Here is a 24,745-nt window from a genome sequence, read left to right as displayed (position 1 = left end):
ATAACATGTCTTTCTCCTGTTATTGGTGATAAGGCATACAAGATGGACAGGATTCAGTGAAGAGGCCACGTGACTATAAACAGAAATGAGCTACAGGGAGGGAACTTTTAGAAAAGCATAGAGAACATCCACAAATGATAGTGAGAGGTGCTGTTGCACCCGTTGTATCACAACAAGATGGAATTTGCTCTACATCTGTTTTTATTCATGCTAATGAAACTGCTCATGTGATGTTTTGATATAAAATACATTTAAAGAACTAATGTATAATCTTGATTCTATAGAAGTTAAGAATTCTCTCCCTGGTCTTTAAGTTGCTTTAAACTTCCACCTCAGCTTTGACTGTAGTAGTTGATTCTGATAATAAGTCAAATAGTTTCAGTCTGTTCTCTTTGACAATTAATCAGGTACTCATGCAGATTAAGACAAATTAAGAATCCTAAATTTCAGGACTCAATCATGGTTTGAGAACTGTTTTTTGACTGATAATAGAGCTGACCTCTCAGTTTGCAGAAAGTTAACTAATGGAGAAAGTTATTCAGAAGATTTTAAGTATATAAAAGAAATAGCAGATGTCCTGACAGTGGTGGATCTATGAATTCACGGACACCAGTTTATTCTATTTTTACTGGAAGAAGGGGGAGGAATAGGAGAAATTCTCAGTCCATTGTTCTCGATGGTGAAAAGTAATGCTGCACTAAGTCTACCAAACTCCATGAGGCTGTACAGAATCCTTTTTTTGCTAACATCTATCAGTACTTTGTATTTTTTTTTGCTCTACTTTGTTGGTTTCTGACAGTACGTAATTCATCCTAATTTACCTATGCTTATGACAATTTTTCTCCATGTTTCTTCACTGCTCTCTCTACTAGTTCCTCAGAGGTAAGGCTGTGGATTGCAAGCCAGCATGATGTCTGCTGAGCAAAGTTAAATCCTACAGATGTCTCTTGTTCTACGCACAGAAAGGAAAAGAATACAAGCACATTCTCTTTTTCTATAGTAAAGCATTACATTTTTCTCCCTTTATTTTCACCAGCTTTTTTTTTGGCAGTAATGGCTAGGTTCATTACGGATACTAATAGCCACACTGCTAAAAGCCATACAGTCCCTGAGGCTCGGGGATTTCCACAACTTAAAGCTTCAAAGTAAGGAAAATGATCCAAAAGTATAAAGCACTTCACATATAGTATATTAAAGATAAGTGAGACATTTCTATTTATGTATTACAAGAGCAAAAATGAATCAGTGGATTTAAAGTCAATATAATTACATTTTAGATAAGGTAACCTTTTTCTTCCAAACACAAAAGCTCTTGACCTCACTATTCCTCTGAAAAACTATGAGTAGGATTTGTAAGAGGATTATGTGTTTATATAAATAAGAGCAAAGAAACCAAGGTGTGAGCTGAACAGGAAGCCAACTCCCCTGGTTCAAATCAAAGGCCAAGTGTTACTCATGAGATACAAGAGGAAACTCTTTCCACAGGTATTTTATGACACTATGAGTGTTTCTTATTTCCTCTGAGACATCTAGCATCGTTCACTGGTAACGATCAGCTACACTAGTCTGATAGGCATAGTAAGTTTACTTTTCTGGAGATGACAGAAGCTCTGAAGCTCCTAAGGCCTTTGCACCCATTCAGAGTACCCTCTGATTATAGAATTGGCTCCTCTCTAAAGCTTTATAAAGCAAATGCTATCTCTACCTACTTGCTGTGTGGTCCGCTGCTCAGCGATCTTCATATGTGGGTAGCACTCCCTCTTGAGATCTGGGTAGGATTTCATATTTTGCAGAGCCTGGCCTAAAAATATTAATGGCCTTAGCTGCTTGCAAGTTCCTATTTTGGAGCCATTATTACCAGCTGTTGGGTTGAATTTTCAAAATGACGACTAAGCAGACAGACAGTTCTGTACTTGTTTGTGGGCTGTAAATACATGCTATAGGAAGTGATTTTATTGGCATTCTTTCTTGCACTATTGTGTAATTCTTTAAAAATCCACTCAGTCTGATAGTGAAAATAGTGAAACAGAAAAAAAAAAAAAAAAAAACAGAAAAGCTTGTAAGCACAGAAAAAGTAAGATTTCCTTCAGCTCAGTCAATAGTATTTCACCTCCTTTACAGATCATAAGACGCCCCATACAACTAGAGAATATTTAGATTATTTACACAAAGAACTTTCACAGCAAATTCCTTCTGTATCTCCATAACTTCATTTGAGAGTACTGTAACAACTTGCAAGGATAGCCAAGCTGATAGCAAGTAAGCTCCTGCACTGCTTTACTTTATCTGAACTTTCAGATTCCTCAATTCAGTTCCACAACGCCCTCAAACAACTGCTGCGCTGAGAAGATTAACAGGAGCTACTATCAGTTTGGCATTACAGATTCAGAATAAAAAGAGCTGAACATGGACATGGTTGTAAAGGAACACTTACCGGGACCCAAAGGAACAAGAGCAAGTGGAATAGTTCTGAAGTGGATGAATAACAGAAAAACAGAGCAAAGGCAAATCCGGCAAGGAGGTAGTCAGGGCCAGGGCTAAGGACTGGACTTTAAGGTCCAGAATAAAAATAATGCCTGCAGTCAGTGGAATGCCAGAGCCCCAGTCCAGACCTTTTATGGCCAGGAGGCTGATAAATATAGCATCGCCAGGGGCAGATAAAGATACCCTGTGCTGTCTCTGTGTAGACACATGAAGACAACAGCTTCAAACTGAGTTCTCTCTTTTAAGTATCTTCACTCAGTTCAAAATCTGCATTCCAATTTACAATTATTGATAGGATTTTTTTCCTCGGTTACATCTGATTTAAGAGAGAAAAAAAGAAAATGTAATGTGTCATGAGCCAGAAGCAGGAAAGATCCCTCTCTACACCAACCTTTCTATGGTGCTATGAGTATTTTATGGATTCCATTTATTTAATTATGCCAAGCCCTGGTGCCGGCAGCATGTACTTGTTTCAGCTAAATGACAGACAACAAACAGAAGTGGTGTGCAGTAAGACTCTATAATTATGTTACTATTATACATAAAATATACTTTATTTGGTAGACAGTGTCACATTTTTGTCATCTTTTTTCAAATAAAATACTAAATTAAGCAGATGACCCTTGAGGCATTTAAACAAATACACACAATAGAGCTCTAAGAGACAAAAATGTTTTCGAAAATTTAAAAAATACTGTCAGTAGTACAGTATATGGATACTTAAGTGGACTTTTCTTCTTCCATTTCAGTCATAGAAGTTTGGCACAGAAACATACAATCATTATTGTTGAATACTACAGCAGAATAATTTCTGTCACATGGAAATAGTCTCTGACATGCAGAATGCACTGTCTTTATTGTAAATACAGATTTTCTGTTGTACATTTAATATTCAGTGTAAATGATTAGTCCACTTTATTTTGCAGTGTTGCATTGAGAGAGGTGTTAATCCCAGCTCTCAGTTCTTAGTTGTTCTCCACCCACCATGCCACACAGCTGAAAACCTTCAGGATCCTCATCCTCTTCTGAGGCATTCCACTTCTGGGTGCAAGTGGCACAGAACATATGGTCAATAAGAGACTGGATGGCCATAAGCACTGGCCAAATCTGCAGGTGGAAAATGGGACCTTAGTATAAGCTTTTCTTCCCCTGCAGGAGCCTGTAATTCTAATCTTCCCCTTGCACTCATAGACGAAAACAAGCGTTAAACAAGAAGGGCATTTCTTGGGTTTTATTTTAGACTCAGGGGGAAATAAATTAGGTGTGAAACGAGCCAACACCCGTGTGAGTTTTTCACTATCAGTGCTGAACCGACACTGCAGCTACCGCCGCTTCTCTGGTCCCTGATTCCCCTCTGCCAGGGCTCATACAGGACACCCGTCTCCATCTCCCCTGGGAAAATCCCAAATGGCACCTTTCAGATTTGCTTTGGCCTTTTTCACTTATATATCCAGTGATTCACTATCATCTTGACTGATTAATGCCTTCAAGTCTTTTTCTGCTTCTGTCATTTCCAGCTAAGGAAATCCTATAACATCTTACATCTTATGACCTTACACTTTGTACTGATGAATTTATTTATTATTTCTAGCCTTGCCATCCATCTCTTCTTATATACTCGTCTTTCTTTGTATGGTGGATTCATCTTAATATTATCCAGCCAGAAAGTTACATTAGTACCTTCTGATTTTTTTTACTAAGGTCACCAGCAAAAACATGAAAACACTTGGCCCCAAGCCTATCCCTTTCTCAGTAAAATCTCCCCACTTGATTCTTCCCCATTTAACAAAACCAGTTATTATGCTTCGAGCCATTTTCTTATCTCTCCTACACTTCTGATATAAATCCTCTGTTTTAACTAAAAGTTTTGCAGTGGCACAGCATCAAATTCAGATGGATTAAATCACTTGCATTTCTGTTTAGAAAATCATTTATCGTGTTAATAAAAAAGATAGGTTATTTGTTTTGTTCTTCTTGATGCTATTTCTCTTGATCTTGATAGATTATGTGATTTCTTCTTATTGAGTATATTCCATCCAAATTTCATTTTTTCTCCAAAATTTTTGTAATTCTTCAAAAATTTTTAAGCAAAATTTTATTCTAAGTCTTGCAAGTTATTGACTGTTGGTGCATAGATCAATTTTCCATTTTCCAGAAATTTTGCCAGCAGGAGAATAGAGGGATTCTTGCCCAAGATGTTATTCTTTGACCTACCAAGTGTCTGTAAGTCAGCTGCTGCCTTGGAACTGGTGAGTCATTGTATCATGGCCCCATAATGAAGTGAGGCATTAATGAAGTGAGTAACAAGACTCAGAGGACTGATGGAGATTTTTTTTTTCCCTGAGGGTATTCTGTCTAAAAATTTGGGATGATTGTAGCTAGCTTTTTATCCCTTTTAGAATTCATATGTCATATGCACATATCGTCACAGCAAGTTTGTCAGAAATACTCAAGATACCTTTCTGCTCAGGGAGATGGAACTAAAAGTCTCCAAGTACCATCTGCAAGGAAAAAATCACAGACTCTGGCCTGAGACTTGATTCCTTATTGCCAGCAAAGTCATTACTGACCTTAAGTAGTGGAAAAAATCTCACTTGCAAAAATTAAGCCTGAATTATAGGCTGTGTTTATGCTTGTGATATATACACCTGTGGAAAAACAGGACAGGACTAGTTTAAAAACAGTTTCTATATATTTCAGTTTACATCTACGTTACACAGACACAAACGACATGTGAAATGGAAAGCTGTCAGGCAATGGATCTATTTTATCTTTGCCTAAGTTCAGTTAGGCATAGGCAAAAGCCAAAAACCTAGGTGCTGAAGATACATCATTGCAATGCAAAAACGGGCACCAGACAGCTCTTCAGGTTGTCATTAATTTTGGATATATACATTTCAGCTATAGGGAGGGGATTTCTTTACAATCAATACCTCACCAGAGTAATTTCTCAATCTCAAATGTAGAATTGTCACTCTGCGATATCGGCTTACTGTTATTTTAGGTAATAAGGATGTCTTTATCTCCTAAACAAGAAGCCAACAACCTGATTTACTTGAGTTGTCTTAGAGTTTTCTATCCCAGCAGAGCTTTAGCAACAGACTCTTCATAGACCAGCTGTTTCTGAAGAACTATTAACGATCTTGGAAAGACTGGTCAAAATATCTTGACAGATGACTGCTGAAGGACCAAAGAGATGTATCAAACCTAGAGGATATGACTGATGAAAATATTTGCTCCTGCTCATAGGTCCTGCAATTTAGTTATATAGTTTTTAGGATCAACTAAAATACCTTAAAACATAAGATAAATAGTTTGAGCAGATTATTTAGATACTTGTCAATTTACCATTCAGCAACACTTTTTTATCATTATCCGAGACAGTGACTTTGTATTGGCTGTCTCACATTCTTGACAAAGTGCACAACTTTATTACAAAGAAAATGAGCTTGTAGCCTTGTTACTAGCCAGTTATTAGCTCCCATTTGTGCTTTTCTCTCTGTGTCTCATTCCTGGCTTCCTACCAGCTGTCAGTGTCCCATTAGCGTGTACGTGCCTCTTCCTATGAACTGCCCTTCGGGAGGACACCCCAGCAGCGTGACAGCATCTTTCTCCAAAAAAGGGTGTTGAAAAGCAGCAGAAAAGCAATGCCTGATTTCTAACCATGGGATGCAAAATTCAGCAGTTTTATTAATATATATATACATACACACACACATATAAGACTATACAACTGCATGCAAAATGTAAAGCTTCATATAGTAAAACCAACTCTTCCATGTCATTTAACCATCAAAAAATTCAGAAATATTCTTGTGAAATACTGTGCTTGCGTATGCCAGAAGTGAAAAATAGCTACTTCCAGACGTGTTATCTGCGCCTCTTTCAGTATTTTCACCATGTAAGTTGCAGTAAGGCAGGGTGACAGACATATAGCACATGGAGACAGATGTACACCACTGCCTGCTGTGGCTCCCAAGGAAAAGGGACTATGGCTTCATTGCCAAGGAAAGGAAAACTCTGCGACCAGAAGTGGGTGACTTAAGAGAGGGTGCCCACGGGTAACTAGGAGGAAGGTGGGTGCAAAGTAGGGAGTGGCTTCTAGCTATCAAAATAATTAACTTGTTCATTTAAATTCTTTCACATACATCTCTAGGTGATGGCTGTGAGGGTGTACCCTCAGCAGAAGTGTTTGAGGTCTGGAAGGTGTTAAAACCCAAATGTTATTTTACAATGAGGCATAATGCAACAGCACATGATGAATTAAGTCCCACCTCTGTAAAGAAAGGGGCAATAAGAAAGAAATTTATGTACCTAAATCAGTGCTATCGAGTCAAGGTTGTGTTTACACAGCCTTAACTCTACCTCCACTGTGCCTGATTGCATTTGCATTTTCCATTACCTACATTGTACTTTCCGTTGCTTCTCCCAGTGCCCAGCACCTGTCTTTATTGGACGTGGGCACCCTGCTGATCCCCTGCTCCCTCCCTCAGCTAGCTGTGCTATTCTTAAAATCCTGGCTCTCTTTTTCTGCTCATCTCCCAAGCTCACGGGGCTCCCGGGTCCGGTGGCTCATTTCAGACCACCATCCTGCCCACTGATGCTGCTGGCCACGGTTTGACATGACACTTGGCATGCAGAATTTGGCCTTAAGAAATAAAGCACAGAAGTGGATTATTATTTTTTTCTTTTTTCACATTTATAATGTCGCCGATCTGCATGCAATTAAACAAGTAAATGTTTCCAGTAGCTCCACTTTTGCAGCCTTAACCAAGGTCTTAAGTAGCTGAGATGCATCCTACTTGGGCAGGATAAGTCATACATCATTTTTGTTAAGCAGAGCACTGGCAAGGGCACAGTTTACTGTTCAGCCTGGTGTGTTCTGTGGGCTCAGCTTCTCTCCTACATTTTTTTTTTCCTTTAGTGCTTAGTAATTTTAAGGGGATGTTGAAAAAAAATCATGGTCCAATTAAGCAAAAAATCTTTCTGTTAAAAATCTGTTTATTTATTCATAGCAGCTACGTGGCATCTCTTCTACTCATTGCCACTGCTGAATCTCTATTTGTGGGAATTACATGAAGATTTTATATTTGTCTGAAAACACAATGGGCATATTTAATACAAAATTATTCAGAATTTGCAAATAGGTAAGAAGAAACATTCTCTTGCGCTTTTTTTTCTTCCTAACTTTGATGATGGTTACTATTGCTTTTCATAAACCATACTGCAGTAGTGGTAACTGGAGAGACACAAGCTTTCTCCAGAGAATTCAAGCTTCCTATTCCTGAAGTCATTTGACAAAAATCTTCCATATGCTCATGTGCACTCAAAAGAAGCATTATTTTACGTTTAAGATATTGTGTCTCACTTCTTTCAGACATTTTATATTTTAAATATAACTTTTTTTTTCATTTTTATCTATGGGTCTTTTCTTTTGGGTTGGTTTCTATTTCTTATGTCAAGTTTCCTTTGTGTAGTACCTGCCATGGCTGTCTCAGATAAACTGGAGTTCCTTATATGTTTAAGATTGAATTTGTTTTCATTTGGAAAAAAAAAACAAAGTTAACTTCTTTATCCATTCTATGAATTTTAAATAAAATATTGGCTTATAAGGAATTATTTTTGTACCACATTGGACGAAAAGACAGGAAGACTATGAGTATAATTTTTTAAAATCATTTTTTTCAGAATCTTTTCTTCCAAAAAATTCATGACCAGTCTGGCACACAAAGAAAATAATTTAATGTGGAGTCTGGAAGAAAACTCAGCTGCAGTGTAATGGAAGAACAGTTTGCAGAAGGAAAAAGTGATTTCCTCATGCCTGTGGGCTCCGTCCTTGCCGCCAGTGCCTTTTCCAGAGCACTAAGGAAGCAAAGGTTGGAGGAAGCAGCTCTCACAGATGAGTAACAGCCAACTGCTGCAAGCAGGCTGAGACAAAAACAGTCACCAGCAGATAAAAAACGAACCTTGAGAATGTGACTGACTTCCAGTTCTATCCTGGTTTCCGACAAAACAACCTCACCTAACAACTGTGGCAAAACGCATCCCATTTTCCCTGCTACCTGGCATGGCAATTCAGTACTACTCACATCACCAAACATCGGAACCTGGGAAATTCACAGGATCTTGGCATTGTTGGACTCCACAGAACAAGTTCTAAATTTGCCCGACGCTGTGGAGACTTGCTATATAAAACAATGCACCAGCAGCAGAATTTCTAAATCTAGCACAAATTCAGTTGTGGTTTTCAATCACACTCGTCGCTAATGAGCCTGAACTGGGCACGGCAGTGTGAAGCTTGCATTTTAAGCTACCCTGCCTGGTTTGCACGTCTGAACTGGAAAAAAAGAAAAGTATTTATACTTTGTTGGGTTTTATTTATACACTTTGAAGAGCACTCAATTGCCAGGAAAGTCATTGATGATTTTAAGCAGTGGAAAAAATCTCTCTTGCAAAAATTATGCCTGAATTATAGGCAGAGTATAAGTAAAAGGCTGCACAAGTTGGACATATATTTTAGTAAAATAGGATTGTCAGTGCTATGCAGATGACAAGCGCCCTGTCATTTTACTTTATTTCTGTTCGCCCCATTTCTGTCTAATTAGCCTTATGTTTGCAGAAATTTGCATACTCCTTTCAATCCTAAAGCACCATGATGCTAGTGCAGCTAATGCTGCATACAGTAAAGCCCATATCTGCATGGCAATTTGGATAGAGAACGAGAATCAAAGAATAATTCAGGTTTGGAGGATCGTAGCAGGTCTCCAGGACAGCCTCTGGCTCTGAGCAGGGTCAGCTAAGACATTTTTCAGGACTTTGTTCAGTTGGGTCCTGAAAGCTTCTGCCAGTGGAGTCTCCTCAATGTCCCCGAGACAACTGGCCTAATCCCTGACTATCCTAACAGCTGATAGACTGCAGTATTGCCCTTTACTCTCCACAAATATTGAGTTTCCACAAAATCATTTTTTAATTCCTGATTGCTCTTTCAAAAAACTGCCATGTCTTCCCAGCTCCACAGTTTGATGTTTGGACCCCTCGAGACGACCTCGGTGCATGTAGGTTGCCAGCACCCTGAAAGACGCCGCGCGGTCACACCAGGTCATTCGGAGCTCTGAGGACAGATGGTTTTTTACAAAGCTCTGCAATTTAAACAGTTCTGTATTTTCCTCTCCTATTACTAGTCCAATCCTGTTAGTACTGAAGTCAGCCCCAGAGCCTGCAGTTTGTCAGAGGCACGAAGCAAAACTGTTTTCTCCCATTGCACAGATTTCCAGGCTCTTCCCACGGCTGCAAAGCTTTCCTTCACCCTATCCAAGGGGTGACTTTTTACAGTGCCAGACGCTACACAATATTTGAAGGCTGCAACCAAATCTTTAAAAAGCAACCTATTTGCTCAGTTTTCCACCTCCCATCCTATGCTCCTTATTCCTCCTAGTTCACACTTCCCAGGCTTTTACTGTACCCTGAGAAATCAGTATCAGGACCTCAAGATATTGTCCCACACCAGCCCTGAGCTGTTACTTGCCCTCCTTTGGGCTACCTGCCTGCTCCTCTGCAGGTCTGCACGGGTCCTTGCTTGCTTTCCTGGAGGATTTCAGGATTTCAGGAATCCTGAAAGCTGCTCCAAAGCCAGTAGGGAAGGGGCAGCTCCAGCAGGATTTTTGCCTCACTGTGAATCCCTCAGTTGTTCTGATAGACGTATTAGTTAAAACTTTTGTCTGGATATGCCCTTACTATTTGATCTCACTGATGTTCGTAGTCATCTGTTAATTACGCAGGAAAGTCTCTTTTTTCTCAGATATTCTCTACTTTCGAACTGCTTATATTTATAGTTCCTCCAGTACTCACCCCCTATGAATTAAAAAAGAGCTAGATGAGTAATTTAATTCCAGGGAATTACACACAGAAGGCTCTATTCTTTATTGATACGCATGCAGAGTACATGATCTCAAAATACCTACCAGCATAATTGCAACACGATCTCTTTATTACAAGACATGCCTCTGTGCAATGGTCTGTTACACTGCTAACCCCACTGGATACAGTTCCCAATTTATCTCTCTCATGGGAAAAAGAAAGGTATTCTGAAGAAGAATTATCTCTGCATTCTTTAATTAGAAATACCCTTACAGATAAAAACGTAATCTTTGTAGGAATAATTAGAATGGCGATAGGGACACAGAGCACACAGAGTTATGAGATAGAGTTAAAAGAATTTGGAGCCTGGCTTTGTTGATATTAAGGGTGAATTATTGTGCTCTAAAACGGATACCAATCCAAAGATTAACCATGCACAACAGAAAATAGCAACTGCATCTTCGTTTGCTATTCACGGCCACATACAAAAACACAGAGAAGCATTTGCCCACTAGGCGTGCTTTGTTTCCTCTGAGATGGTCCGAATGCGAGACCATCTGTTTGCCATTTATCACCTAATGGCAGTTCTTTGAAGATTAGCCACAGTTACTGCATTTGTACTTACAAAAACATTTCTTTCATTCAAACATCACTTTAGCTCTGGCCAAAGTCCTACAAAATTTAAAGTCAGCTCTGAGGGAGGGAGGAAAACAAATAGTTCAAATCCATTTTCACATTCTGTGGTTGTGCGAATTTAAGTTTCAGGCTGCTTAACTTGTAGAAGTTGCACTTTTTGAAAGTTTCAGTTTCTGCAGTTTATTTGCACTGAGGGAAAATGGCAATATTTGGGAACCAGAAGCATACTATTTTTTCCCCTGCAATTTCCTTTTATTTATCAGTATGTCATGGAGAAACACAGTTTTCCTCAAATCATCTAGCAACTCTGAACTTCTTAATGCATTTATTATTTCTGTAGGTTTGCAATTTTCTTTAAAATGAAATATACAATGATTTTTCTTTTCAATTTCCATTGTTCATGGTAATTTTGTCTACAGAAAGAAAAAGTTAACTTATTTTGTGTACCACAATCCTTTGCACTTCCCATTAAGAAATAGCTCAAATTCCTCTCGAAACGCTGCGTTTGGGTTTCACTTTGGAGGGCTGCATGCAGTTCCCCCAACGATTGCAGGCAGACAGCTGAAGCCTCAGCCACAGGCTTCAAGTTCTGGCCACGTGTGAGGATTAGCCCTGCAAAAGATATTAGCGGCTTCCTGAAGCTGCGCAGAATTTCTGCTACTCTCATGCATTTGCTTAAAATGTTACTAAATCATAGTCTTTTTTTGAGGATTGTTAGGCTAACTGCCAGCGTACAGGGGAAATATGTCCATTCCTTCTCCTAATGCTAGCAGAGACTGACAACCTATAAGCTGTTGTATAATGACGACTAGAGGGTTAAAAACACATGAGGAGATCCAGAATTTCCCGATTTCTTGCCGCAGGGCAGCTAACCGGAGGGGACGAGGCTGGCTCCTGGCAAAGCCAGGTGAGCAGCACCCACCTCTGCCCAGCACGGACGCAGTGCCTGGTGGAGCGGGAAAACAAACCACCGGCGTCTCCGGACGGGGAGCGGGAGCCCCGGGCTCCCCACCGCGGCTGCTGCGCCAGCAGAAAAGAGCTGGAGGAGGGCTGCAAAACTCCCCTTCCGCAGAAAAGCTGTAGCTTGTCTTTTCTCTCCTTTGTTTCATCTGTCTGCCACCCCAGAGAGTCTTCCTGGGGGTACGGTCCTGCGAGGGGAGAACAGTCGTTGGCAACTGCAAGTAACTGGACATGCAAAAGAAGGGCTAATTTTAGCATTTGTGTTTCTCGAGGGACTGTAAAACCATTTTCCTTTTTTTTTTTCCCCCTTGTTCTCCCTACCATTTGCAACCCACTTCTGGTCACCGTTATCGCTCCAGAGCCACGACGCTCAGGGTCAGGTTACAGTTTGGGGTGGAGTGCTTGGAAAATGATTGCGCCTTCCCTTATCCCTCCTCGTAGCGGCAGAAGTTGGGTCACGTTACACACGCTGCGCAACTTATCGTTTGGTTTCCGGCGTCAAAGGCTGCTTTCAAGCACGAAATGACCAGAGACTTAATACTTTAAACAACAAAGTGAGATTTCTTCTCTAAGAGGCCCAGAAGCCAACTCTTTGAACGAGGGCTTTTGAGACGTCTTTCCAGCTCATCAACAGAAAAATCGTATTTCCTTCAAAACTTGGCAACAGGAAGCAAGTAGAGGACTGGATGCCAGAACATTCCAATAATGTTCAGTGAGATAGGTTTATAAATAGGAAAAAAAAAAGATTTTAAAAGCATTTAATTTTTCACTAAAGCAGTTTTAACACACGCTTTCAGGAATACCCCTTATCTAAACTAGACACAAAACTGACAGAACAGTAGCTCACTGGAGCACTGGAAGCTTCTTCTCTGAGCAAGACTTTTCTAGCAGAGTGCCACTGCGAGCAGGACGGCTGGGGCACTAGAGAAATGACGGTTTACAAGGGGAGAAACAATAGCGACTCCTGCACGAACAGTCCCGGGTACTTTTCCTCCACTGCATATGGGAGTAAAGCATGTGCTCCTAATCCTAATTTAAGTGGGGTATTCTGGTGGATTTGAACTATGAAGCATGGCTTGAGAAAGAAGATGCAGAACCACAGTTTCTGAAGCTGGGCTTAGTTTGTGGTGTTTGTTTCTTCATTTTTTCATTGCAGTTTGTTCATTTGTTCATTGCACTTCATGTGTTGTTCTTTTTCAGCCCTTATTGAACAGTGTTAATAAACAGTGATTTCCCCTTTATCTTTTGTGTTTGAAAGGAACTCACCCAAATGCCATTTTTTTTCCAGTTCTTGGACTATTCTAGATCATTTATTTTCATATACTTTCGAGCATTTGGATATTTTATTCAATCCAGACTTATGCAAAATTTCCCCCCTACCCTGTTTTAAATTCAGTCCAGATTCGCAGGAAGATCTGCAAACCGCAGCTGAGTTTTAGAAGTCAGCTCTGGCTCCTCACACTCACACAAGTGCCTCTGCTGAGAACAGTGAGACTAATTACGTTAAACAAGCAGAAAATATATTTAATATGTTGCAGATCATTCTTATATTGTTGCTATTGTTGTCATTATATTTGGAAAACTGAGCTTAATACCATAAAACCAAATGCACCACATCAGAGAAAAATATTTGAGTGTTTTACAAAATGAGCAGACACTGATTCCCCTGAAAGCAGAGAAACTGCTCAAACTTTTCAGTTTCTGATTTCACATTTCTCCTGCTTTTAATATCTAAGAAAACAGAGTTTTCAGGAAAACAAACAAACAAACAGAAAACTTCTGCAATAATTAGAGCATGGACATATATCTTTAAATTTGCTGTGACTGGGAAAAAGTAACAGCACTGAAATAGAGCGGAGAGTTGATGCTGTAAAGCAGAATTCCTGCTGTGAAGCATTTAGCATTTATTTATTTATTTATTTATTTATTGGTTAATATTCGAAGAATTCACGAGCATCCTAAGTACCCTCTGCTGCAGGTGGCACATCTTCCCCTTTCTCTTGTAGGCCACAACAAGAATTTTGCCCAACATCAATCCAATTCCACTGCCCAATGTCTTTTCCTGCGCGCGGACAGACCAGACCCAGTCCCTCTCTGCATTTCTAACCAAATTCAGAGCTCCCCTTGCTGGTGGCAACTGGTATTGTACGAATTACAGTAGGAGTTTAAAGGAGTGTCACTACGGAGGGGAACGCCGGGGGCTCTGAGCACGGCAGCCTCGCGCGCCTGCACAGCCAGCACGGCAGGAATGTGACTGTGCTGATCCCAAACCCGACCTGCCCGCAGGGATCGGCAGCGGCTCCGCACACCGCAGTTGGTGCAGGAGCGGCGTAAACCACTCACCGGGGCTGAGACGTGACAGAAAACGCAGCGGGCGCAGGAGGCCGCTGCCTGGGCCTCCCTCGGCTTCCAGGGCTTGCAGAGCGGGCTGCTGTGGTTCCTGTAGTGTACGTGACCATATACACATAGATGTCTCTGGAAAGAAAAAGAAAGATAAATAAAAGATCTGAACTTATGCAATATACCATAACCAAGGAAAACAATATTTTAAACTATTGTTTCCATGTTTTTAATTATTGTTTTGTAGTTCCTTGCTGTTCAGTAGTATCAGCGGACAAATCCCCTGCATGCACCTAGCTGTTCAGGATGAATGGTCCACAAAAGTGTTCTTTTTAACATCATTTTCTTTATATTTATTTATATTTATATTTTTCTTCATGTGCCTTTTTATGGCCTTACGGTGTATGAAGAAAATGCTGGCTCTGAAAGAGTGGTTTTATTTTCTTTTCCTTTGAGCTGTATTGATGTTATTATGTATTTTCAAACTACTACTTTGGTTGTAATCAAGACAGCTACAGAGTTATGCAAAAGTGAACAGACAAGAAGGACAAAGCAACTCAACAGGCAACAAGCAAACAGCAGCACTGCTGACTTCTCTCCAGGCACTCCTTTAAAAGGCAGTTAAGTGGAGCACCGACACACTCCTGCATTGCCCTTACTGTTATCGGTCACACTTGTACTATTTAAGTGACTAAAAACATTATATTACAGTACATTACACTGCAATGTGGAAGATCTGTGTTGATTGCTGGAATTTGTACCAACTCATATTCCTGCTTTCCTGACTTTAAGTATTGGTGATTTCTACAATGTAGAAAATTGATTGTTTAGCTTTTCTGATTTATTTTATTTCTTCGTATATTGAAATAGTTTAATAATAGCTATTGGTTATGTAATTGAGTATCACAAAAGAACATATTTTCCTGACTTTTGTAGCAAATGATGCCAGCCTGGATTGCAGTATCAGCAACTCCATAGAATGGAATTGTTTTATATCTATATGGAATATACGGACCTATATGCAGAGTGTATCAGTGTGAAAAGAGACCAAAAAGAACACGAACAGCAACAACGGAGATTCTTAGGACAGCGGAGCATGAAAAGACGTGGAAGATGCAGTACTTGACGATGCCATTGACCTAGCAAGCCCAGGGCTCTTCCCCAAACAAGCCACTACAGGAGGAATTCCCACACAGGCAGGAACTTCGCAAGTGTTGAAGCTGCTAAATCCCACTGCTGATAGACTCCCAACCTGCTGATTTTGTTGGAAATCATTTTACATTCCTGATGGCGTTTAAGTTTTTGACGATCACTGGCTGCCAGGCCCTGTTGTGTTTCAGCTGCACCATTAAAAACGGAATTTATACTATCTTGATACTGCCTAAGAAAGTTCAATGAGAGCTACTGAAGAAAAATACTACAAATGAATCACGTATTATTTATAACCAGTTAATGATTATGATTTGTGGAGATAAAGATTGGTCGTCATGAATCTATATCACTATGCTCTATACATCTTAAACATTCTTGCGATCAGGTGAATCTAGATTTCCTTCTACTTCTCAAAACAGAAGCTGGCACACCTTTTCCCATGAAGAAATGTATCAGGAAAAAGTCTCATGGAAGGTTAAGGGCCAACAAGACAAACATATCTACAGTAATTCTGAGTACAGGCTAAAGTCCTCTGTGCTGGTCTAGTGAATGTTACTCATTATGTTAAATATTAAACCTGGCAGATACTCATACCCAGGCCCACTAGACATGGGTTGCAGGCATGCAGACTTACTCTTTCCACACATTCATTATTCACATGCTATCCTTTGAACTTTTTAATTCATACATTTTTCATAATTCCAATTTTAGCTAAGCAAAAAAATTAGAATATCACAAAAATAAGTATACTTATATACAATTAATATTGTATAGAAATTTTGCAGACAAAAAAATCAAATGTTATTATTTATTATTTCATTTTTTAAAAATACAGTTTTTATATAAAGATTCCTATTCCTTCTTTCATTAAGGCTAAACCTACTAAATTTCATATTAATTTTGCTACTGACTCCAACAGTAGAAAAGGATAAAAACTGTCACTCAAAACAGGCACAAGTTTTATATATGACATGGGGAATTACGTGTTTCAGGATCACAAGGCGGAAATTCCGTTCTGTGACAGAATACCACAGCAAAGTAATGAAAAAAAAAGATTTTTTTTTTTTTTGGATTCGTGTTCCCACTCTTGGGGAAGAACTCCCATGTCCCCTCCACGCTGTGCCCGGGTAGAGCCACACCAAAGCCAAGTCTAGTGGGGCTGACTGAGAGCTGCAGGTGTGACTGGCTGGCTGCTGCTTTCCCTGTAGTTGTGCAAGCCTTCCGCTCAGTGAAGTCACTAACGCGGGTGCCTGCCTGCTCAGGACACATCACTATTCGCATGTCGCATCCATAGTCACGAACTGTGTGAGACTTCAGTGTGACTGAGGTGTCTAGTGAGGTGTTTAGTGAGACTTCTGTTAAATTTGGGGAAATAGGCTGATAGATTTAAAAACTCTTGGGAGATGGAATTACACTGAGCTAAAAAAAAAAAAAAATTCTTTCTTTTTTTTTTTTAGGCAGTGAGGCTAAACACACAGCCATATTTATGGCCTGCAGACCCAGGGAAGACAAGTAACTAACAAACGTCGAAAATGATGTTCCAAACACTGCTTCTGGTTATAAATATTTACTGATGATACTTGGATGAGCTCCATGAGTCATTACAATACAGCACTTCCCACAAGCGCATATATATGTATATATATGTAAATCTGTAAATATATGTATATATATGTAAATCTACCACTATCCGTAGAGTAAATTGGTCACCAGCTCTACCACAATACACCACCATCCTGCATATTCAAAGACAACTGAGAAGGCAGTTGCTTTTCCGTCAGGAAATGGGAATAGCTGGGAGTGATGACGCTTGTGAGACAGCGTGACAGCTTGTGAGACTCTTAATAACTTACTTGGAAATGAGACACTGGTGCTTACGGAAGATAAGGAAGTGATAAATGTGAGGCAGCATGAGGTGGAAAGACCTACTCCCAGGGCCCCATCACAGGAGGCCTGCCCAGGGAGCTTGGCAGGGCAGGCACCAAATAAATAAAATTTATTTTATTTCGCAGATAAAACGCGAAGCAGACACGCATCACTATTTGCACGCGAGGCAGCTGAGAGCTGCCCTTCAGCCTCCTCGACGTGTTCTTTTCTTTCCTCTGAGGTAAAACCCAGCTTGTTGCGATACTTCCGCACAACCTCCGCCGAGCCCTTCCCTCCCGCACACCCGCATACAGCGGGAAGGGCCCTTCGCGCGCCGGCCGCTAGGGCGGTTGCCGCGGGTGTGTGACCGTTGCAGAAGGGAGGGGGCTCCACAAGGCGAGGAGGCCCCGCGGGGGCCGTTGGCGCGAGGGGCGAGCGCCGCCTCGCGGCGGCCGTTGCGGCCGTTGGCGCGAGCCCGCCCACCCGCGGCGCGCGGGGCACTCCCGCCGTGGCCTTACAAGGACAAGGCGCGGCGCGGCGCCGTCCCCCGCTCAGGAATGCGGTGACGGCACCGCGCGCACCAAGGGCCCGCTCCGCGCGGGGGGAGGCGGCCGGCGCGAGGCCGGGGCTCGGACTCGGCGCCGCAAGGCGGGGAAGGAGGACGGGCGCCTCGGGCACGGACTCGCTGCCCTCGGCCGCCCGGCTTGTGCCGCTCGCCGCCGCGGCGCCGGGCCTCGCCGCTCTCCCCCCCGCGCTTGCTAGCGGATGGTTTCGCCGCCCCTTCCTTCCTTCCTGCGCGCCGGTTGGGCGGCGGTTGCTGCCGGTTTCTCGCCCTCCGGAAGCGCCGCAGCCGCCGCCGCCCCGCGCTCGCTCCAGGACCCTCACCGCGGCCGCCAGGTGAGGCGCGACCCCGCGCGGGGCGGCAGCAGCGGGGGCAGCGACCCGCGGGGCGGAGGGGGGTCGGGCGGGCGAGGGGGAGGGGATGGGGCCGCTATGGGGCCCCGGTGCGGGCGGCGGGGAAGGGGCTCCGCTGAGGCCGGAGGCGGCCCGCGAGGCCCCGGGTGCCGGTGCTGCCGCCGGGCCGGGCTGTGAGACGCCCGTTAGCCCCGGCGCTGGGGCTGGTGGCGGTCCTTGAGCCCCGTTCCGCCCCGCGCTCGGCGCGGTCGCTGCGGGGGCAGCCTGGCCGGGGGATGCGCCGTGCGCTCGCCCGCCGCAGGGCTGCTGCGGCGGTGCCGCTTCTGCTGCAGCGCGGCTAGGCGCGGTTCGGGGCTCGGCTCTGAGAGGAAGCTGGAAACACGTAGCTGGAAAACCTGTGTTCAGAAGGTGGGCTGTTCTCCAGAGCGTGACATCTGATCGCCCTAAGCGTGTGCAACAAAAGGTTTCACATCTCTTGTGTGGCTCAGACTCGTTGGTTGTTGGGTCTCTTCCTGTTCTGGTTTTATCTTTTTTCTCGGAGGTGAAGAGCAGGAGATGAGTTCTGTGCTGCTGCAGTTTGGTAGCCCTTGCTTAATGCTAGGGCAAGCAGCATAGGCATAGAGATAAAATGCAGCTGTAGTGCAGTGCCCGCAGTCAACTGTGCGTTTATTTTTATTTTTTTAATATTAAAAAATGAAGGCTGTTGTTAATAATATAGGTAAGTTTTATGAAAAAAGATCCTTACGCTAGATGTTTCCTAACAGTTTCCAGAACAAGGCCCAGGCCCCCTTCAGGCCATCATGGTATTAAGCAGAACCTAAATATGCCTGTCATGATTTGTATTATCCACTGTGAAATACTTTCATTTTAATTAGCTGAAATTCTTCTTATTTTCAGCCTAAAGTTACCCTATTTTCCCCTCTACAAGTATACCTAAATATAGCTCTGTATTTATTAAATCACTATTCTTGTGAAGATTAATGAGTCTTGTGCTTGAGTCAAATGAGGTTAGTTCTCTCTCACCGTGTTTCTCTGTTTTACATAGCACTTAGTAAAAACCTCTTGAAACTCACACATCATATATCACTCTCTCTGACTCACTGCATTTTTTTTCCCCCAGTTGGTTAACCTTTTCTAACAGAGATTCCCAGGGCTGCAGGTAGTAGTTCAGTGCATATTTAGTGCAGCTATGCCTGAAACTTGCTAAAATCCTGTGAAATCTAATGTTTTTCTGTAAGCAGGCTGGTAGTGGTAACCCTCTTGGAGCAAGAGTCCTGCCTTCTGTGCTCTGTGTGGCTGTGTTTCCTGGGTCTTGTTTATGAGAAGCTGGGAAAATACAAATACTGCTACCACTGAATCCACATTTTTCACCTTTTCTAATATGAGGATAAACTTTTTTCTTCTTCTTTTCCAATTACTTTGAAGAGTTGATATCGTGAAAACTGTGGGTTTCTTCAGGGAATGATTTTGAATAGAAATGTTTGACACTATTTGGGGTATTCGATTTTTAATGTGTGATTCAGAATTTAACAGTAGCTTGTATTTCTAGTGATATAAGAAAGAGACTGAAGTTACACACAGCTCTTGCCTACAGCATGGAAGCTACCCCTGTAGTCAGGTGGCTTCTAGATGTCAGGAGCTCGTATTTATTCTGGGCTGTGTCAGTGTGTGTTCATGTGCTGAAGTGTTGTTGGAGTCCAAACATTGCTTGTGGTTAGTGAATGTAATGAGGAGAACTTTAGTGTTGTTAAATGATGCACAGTTACATTTCATAGACTATTTTTAGTTCAGGGCATAACTGTCTTATACGTCAGAAGGACGTTGTACGTGAACATAAGATTTAAGTGCGGAATTAGCAAAGCAGAGCAGTAACAGTGTTCATAGATGTGCTGAGACGCAGCTATGGAATATCCATTTATGATCCAGACGACGCTTGGCACAGTGCATTCTGTATCTGATACAAAGCAAGGTAAAATGCCTGTCTTTTGATCTTAAGGTGTTTTTTGTTGTTGTTTGTTTGTTTGTTTGTTTGTTTTTGTGCATGTGTATTGGATTAACAGCAAGCCTGAGGTAGTTACTCCGCTTTATTTCCAAAGTTAGTGTTTTGAGGCTGTCTCTTCAGGTGAACACCTGGAGAAGCCAGCAACTGAGTAACCAGTTTGAGAAATTAGAAGAACTTTTCTGTGACTCTAGTTAGAATTGCAGATATGACTAGATAATTTAAAGGGACAAGCAGAAAAAGCTGTATAGATTAATGAGAGGTAATATGCTGTAACCTACAAAAATGTTGATATTCTTGCGACTGCAAGTTACAAGCGGAACCTGAGTGTCCTGAAACATGAAGAAATTATGTTGCAACTTCTTATCCTAAAATCAAGGGTGACAGAAATCTGGTTTGGGCAAACTGAAGAAAGGATTACAGCAGTGTGCTTTTTTTTTTTTTTTTTTTTTTTTTTTTTTTTTTTCCTTCTGCTAAAATTAAGGCTCGGTTGTATGCAAGAAGGCTAAGTAAGGACTACCTTAGTTCAGTAGCAATACTGAGATCTTCACGTTTCATTTCAGCGAGTCTGATTTTTGTGTTTATGCTACCAATAGTAGTTGAACAGTTAATCCTGCCAGTTAAACAGAAACTGTGAAACTGTTAATTTGCGAGCCCCATTTCTAGTCATATTATTATATGGTAATGATATAACATGTAAGGTTGAAATCGTTTTCTTCATTTGATAGCTCAGGTGAAACAAATAAGTTCAGTTGAAATGCAGAAAGCCTTTAAAAATACTGTAAAACAGCTGTAAAATTAAATATAAAAATTAAATTATGGCACAGTTTGTTTTAAAAATAATACATATGCAAATGTATTATAGTAGCTCAGTCTAATTGAGTAACAGAAATGTAGTGTTCTGGTTTTGAACCAAATTGCTGTCTTTTTTTGTTGCGTTGGGGGGGGGGGTTGTTTTGTTTTGTTTTCTTCCTTGCTCAAAAACCTTCACAAAAACATTAAGGTCTCTCCAGGTTCATTCTGTGTCCTGAGACATCCTGTTCCTTTACCAACAGCTGTTCTAACACAATATTCACAGATGAAAATACCTTCCTTCCCCCTCCAAATGTTTGATGTGCTGCTGGCTTGTGCCAGGTGGGCAGGACTATTAGATGGCAGGTCAGCAGTGCCTGCTAACTTGCTACATGCACCCTCCTCGTAATCTGCGAGAGATGCAGATACGTCACTGAACCAGAAATACACTAGCTGTGTTTCTTTTTAAATTCCTTGTGGCTTATTTTCCTTTTTAGTGTAGTTCACTATCAACATACCATGATATTTCTCAGTATACTAAAAGACAATAAAGTAAATACACACTTGATTTAAGTCTTCTTGTGTATTTGGGAATATTTGTTTATAATTTGGGACTTACGATATATCTTTATTCCTTTTCCTAAAGAATTGTAATCCTATTTAATAAGGCTAATCTAGATGTGTTTCTGTGTCTCTAGAACCAACTGCCAACATGTCTAGCAAACGGGCAAAGACGAAGACCACCAAGAAGCGCCCTCAGCGCGCCACCTCCAATGTGTTTGCCATGTTTGATCAGTCACAGATTCAGGAATTCAAAGAGGCCTTCAACATGATTGATCAGAACAGGGACGGCTTCATCGACAAGGAGGACTTGCACGACATGCTCGCCTCCCTTGGTAATGCCTGGGTGGAGAACACTGGGGAGGGCTCGATGGTTCTGATACTTACCTGTCAGATTAACAAGTCTCCCACGTATAGATCAAAATATTTTGCGATCTTACTGCACTGATCTTTGTGGGAGCTGTTAAAACAGCTCTAAATCAGCTGGGTGGGGGGAAAGGTTGACAAGTTCCTGGTGGAGGAAAAGCTTGACAAATCTATGGAAGATACCTCCTATATAAATTAAACACTTTTCTTCATCTCTCTGGTCTTATCCTGATTTTTCTTATATTCATTGTAGGGAAGAACCCAACAGATGAATATCTAGATGCCATGATGAACGAGGCTCCAGGACCTATAAACTTCACCATGTTCCTCACAATGTTTGGAGAGAAGTTAAATGGCACAGACCCAGAAGATGTCATCAGAAATGCTTTTGCTTGCTTTGATGAGGAAGCAACAGGTAAGTGGACAAAATAAGTGTACATGTTTTATTTATAGCAATATTTTTATTCATACAAATTTAGTGTAGAATTTTAACTCTGAAAAATCTATTTTTTGCAAGTTGAAATTGGGATTTTTAGTAACTGAAATTACCCTTTTAACCGCTGCAGTCCAAGACTTCGTGCACTTAATTCTGTACTTCAAGCAATAGGAAGGAAAAAGAATGTTGGTCAGGAAGCATGATCTCGATTTTTTTCCTAATGGAGCAACTTTTATAAGGGCACTGCCCATTGTCTTCGAAGCTGTGGGGCCTTTATTGAGAACTTCTGCTACCAACAACCCGTGTCTGTATCATAGATTCCTAAGGAAAAGGAAACTAATACAGGAAAGGCAGTAATTAGGTTACCCATGAAAGAAAGGAATCGTGGGTTACAGAAGGCTGCTTATTTAAATAATCCTCAGAGTTGTATTTATGAGACCAGATGCAAAGGATAGAAGTTTTGTCACTGATTTAAAGATCTGAATCTTTGAAGTGTTTCAGCATTGTGCACAAAATAGAGGAAGTATGAACAATGTCAAGTTTGATGCATTTTTATTTAGTGTTTTTCATTAGGAAGGGCCAATCCAACTGAAATCCCTTTGCATAGAATACACACTAAGTAAAAAGCTGGTAGTACTGTTTGGGAATATAGGCCTCTAGTTGGGAGGAGTGTCTGATCTGTGTGTTCTGACAGATTTGCATATTCTTTGAAACAACACACGCAGGTCATAAAATGGCATTTTCTTGGAGTAGCAATACCATGCAAATTAATTTTGGGGCTTGATTGAATGTTTGTGGTTATTTGGCAATTACAGTTGCATTCCACTCTTACTAAATACAGCTAAATGTTATCACTGCTTTCTTGAATGTACATGGTGACAGCTTTGTGTAGTTCATCTCTGCTGAACATATATTTAATTAAATAGGCCTTTAATAGCTTTATTTTCATGCAGCAACAAAGTCAGTAGGTTTTTGAGATTATATTTTTTAAAATATATATATATGTATACCTTCTTCTAACATCCTATAAATAACTTGTTTTGTAATGTCCTCTCTACACTGCCTTCTAGGGTTTATTCAGGAAGACTACCTGAGAGAGCTGCTAACAACCATGGGAGACAGGTTTACAGATGAAGAGGTAGATGAGCTCTACAGGGAGGCACCAATTGACAAAAAGGGGAATTTCAACTACATTGAGTTCACACGCATCCTGAAACACGGAGCAAAAGACAAGGATGACTGAGCAAAGCTCAGGATAACTGCAGATATCTCTACTTTCCACTTATTTTCATTTCTGAGGGTTTCTTCCTGGTAGAACTTGTTGCATGCATTTAGCTTTACAGCTTTTGCCTTTCTCAGTGTATTTATCTATTCCAGGCCATCTAGGCACATTTGCACCTGTGTAATCAGACTGGAAATGGGGGAAATATTGTGAGGAATAGAATGTGGGGACAAATATCTGTGAACGTGAAAGGAAAATAATCTCAATGTTTCTGGTTTAGCTGGATTTTTACATTTTTGTAATGAATGCCATTTTGGAATAAAGATTGCTATATAGATAAAATACCACAAACTTTGTGAATACCTCAAATTATTTTGTGGGGAGATAACTTCATTTGTAGATGAATAATGGAAATTTATGTTAATCATATTTGATTTACAGTTGCAAAGCAAGATAGTGAAAATGAGTTTTCCCATCTGATTTGCTGAGGTACAAAATACTCTTAGCCATAAGTGATGGTGTCTTTAAAAACACCATCTATAGGCATCTGATATCTCAAGTTTTTGAAGTGGAATCTGATTAACATATATAGTTAGACAAATAAATGGTTGGAGAAGATTCCCTGCACTTGCCTACTGGTCAATAAAGTGCATTTATTATTGTTAACAATGTAGATGGACTTCCTGCCTAGCCTTTCCTTTTAAGATTATTTCATGTCCACATTTACACTGCTATTAGCTAAGTTTTAAAATGATACCAGCTGGGGAATTGGCTCCCCCCATTGAAGAAACTTGTCTAAAGGCATCTTTCTGCCAAGTAAGGTGTCTGTGTGGGCACTAATTAACAGCTAATTAACTAACTTGGTCAGCAAACCTACATAAAGCTTTATTGTTCTGCAGCTAATGCATATGTGAGAATGGAGGCAGAGTAGTTCTGAGAATTAACTTGGTGAAACCCTGTATGAGATAAAGTACCTCTCACTTGAATGATTGCATAACTTTCTTCAGCTGCCTGTTAATGAAATAGCTACTAGCAAAAAAGATTCATTGCTACAAAAACAGCTGTACATCTGCCTAAAAGCTTAAAAAATAAATACAAAGGAAAATTAATTCTATCAGTTTTGAAAACTGATAGAATTATTTGCTTGTTTTGTTCTTCT

General features: G+C 41.0%; 2 protein-coding genes across 4 annotated transcripts in view; one reads left to right on the top strand and one right to left on the bottom strand.

Moving 5' to 3' along the window:
• The window catches only part of MYOM1 (myomesin 1), a 73,297-nt gene extending 70,615 nt beyond the window's left edge, over positions 1-2,682 (bottom strand). For all 3 annotated transcript variants that reach the window (XM_088524084.1, XM_088524082.1, XM_088524083.1), the window contains exon 1: positions 2,435-2,682. The gene's annotated coding sequence lies outside the window, so the exon portion shown is untranslated. The remainder of the gene's footprint in view (positions 1-2,434) is intronic.
• An 18,998-nt stretch (positions 2,683-21,680) lies between these two features.
• On the top strand, positions 21,681-23,937 carry LOC104575766 (myosin regulatory light chain 2, smooth muscle minor isoform). Its single transcript, XM_010223110.2, has 3 exons — positions 21,681-21,897; positions 22,182-22,343; positions 23,435-23,937. The coding sequence occupies exons 1-3, from the start codon at positions 21,714-21,716 to the stop codon at positions 23,605-23,607; spliced, it is 519 nt and encodes a 172-aa protein (XP_010221412.1). The 5' UTR covers positions 21,681-21,713; the 3' UTR covers positions 23,608-23,937.
• Positions 23,938-24,745: the final 808 nt, after the last annotated feature.

Source organism: Tinamus guttatus, unplaced genomic scaffold (genome assembly GCF_059628265.1).
Source record: "Tinamus guttatus ecotype Peru unplaced genomic scaffold, ASM5962826v1 Tinamus_guttatus_pri_ptg000203l, whole genome shotgun sequence".
Classification (NCBI taxonomy): Eukaryota; Metazoa; Chordata; class Aves; order Tinamiformes; family Tinamidae; genus Tinamus; species Tinamus guttatus.
This window is presented reverse-complemented; position numbering and strand designations above follow the sequence as displayed.

Bases quoted from the DNA above. Each gene is read 5' to 3' on its own strand.
- LOC104575766 (XM_010223110.2), top strand. From the start codon at position 21,714: ATGTCTAGCAAACGGGCAAAGACGAAGACCACCAAGAAGCGCCCTCAG. The intron at 21,898-22,181 runs GTAATGCCTGGG...TATTCATTGTAG, and splicing joins CGACATGCTCGCCTCCCTTG to GGAAGAACCCAACAGATGAA. The intron at 22,344-23,434 runs GTAAGTGGACAA...ACTGCCTTCTAG, and splicing joins CTTTGATGAGGAAGCAACAG to GGTTTATTCAGGAAGACTAC.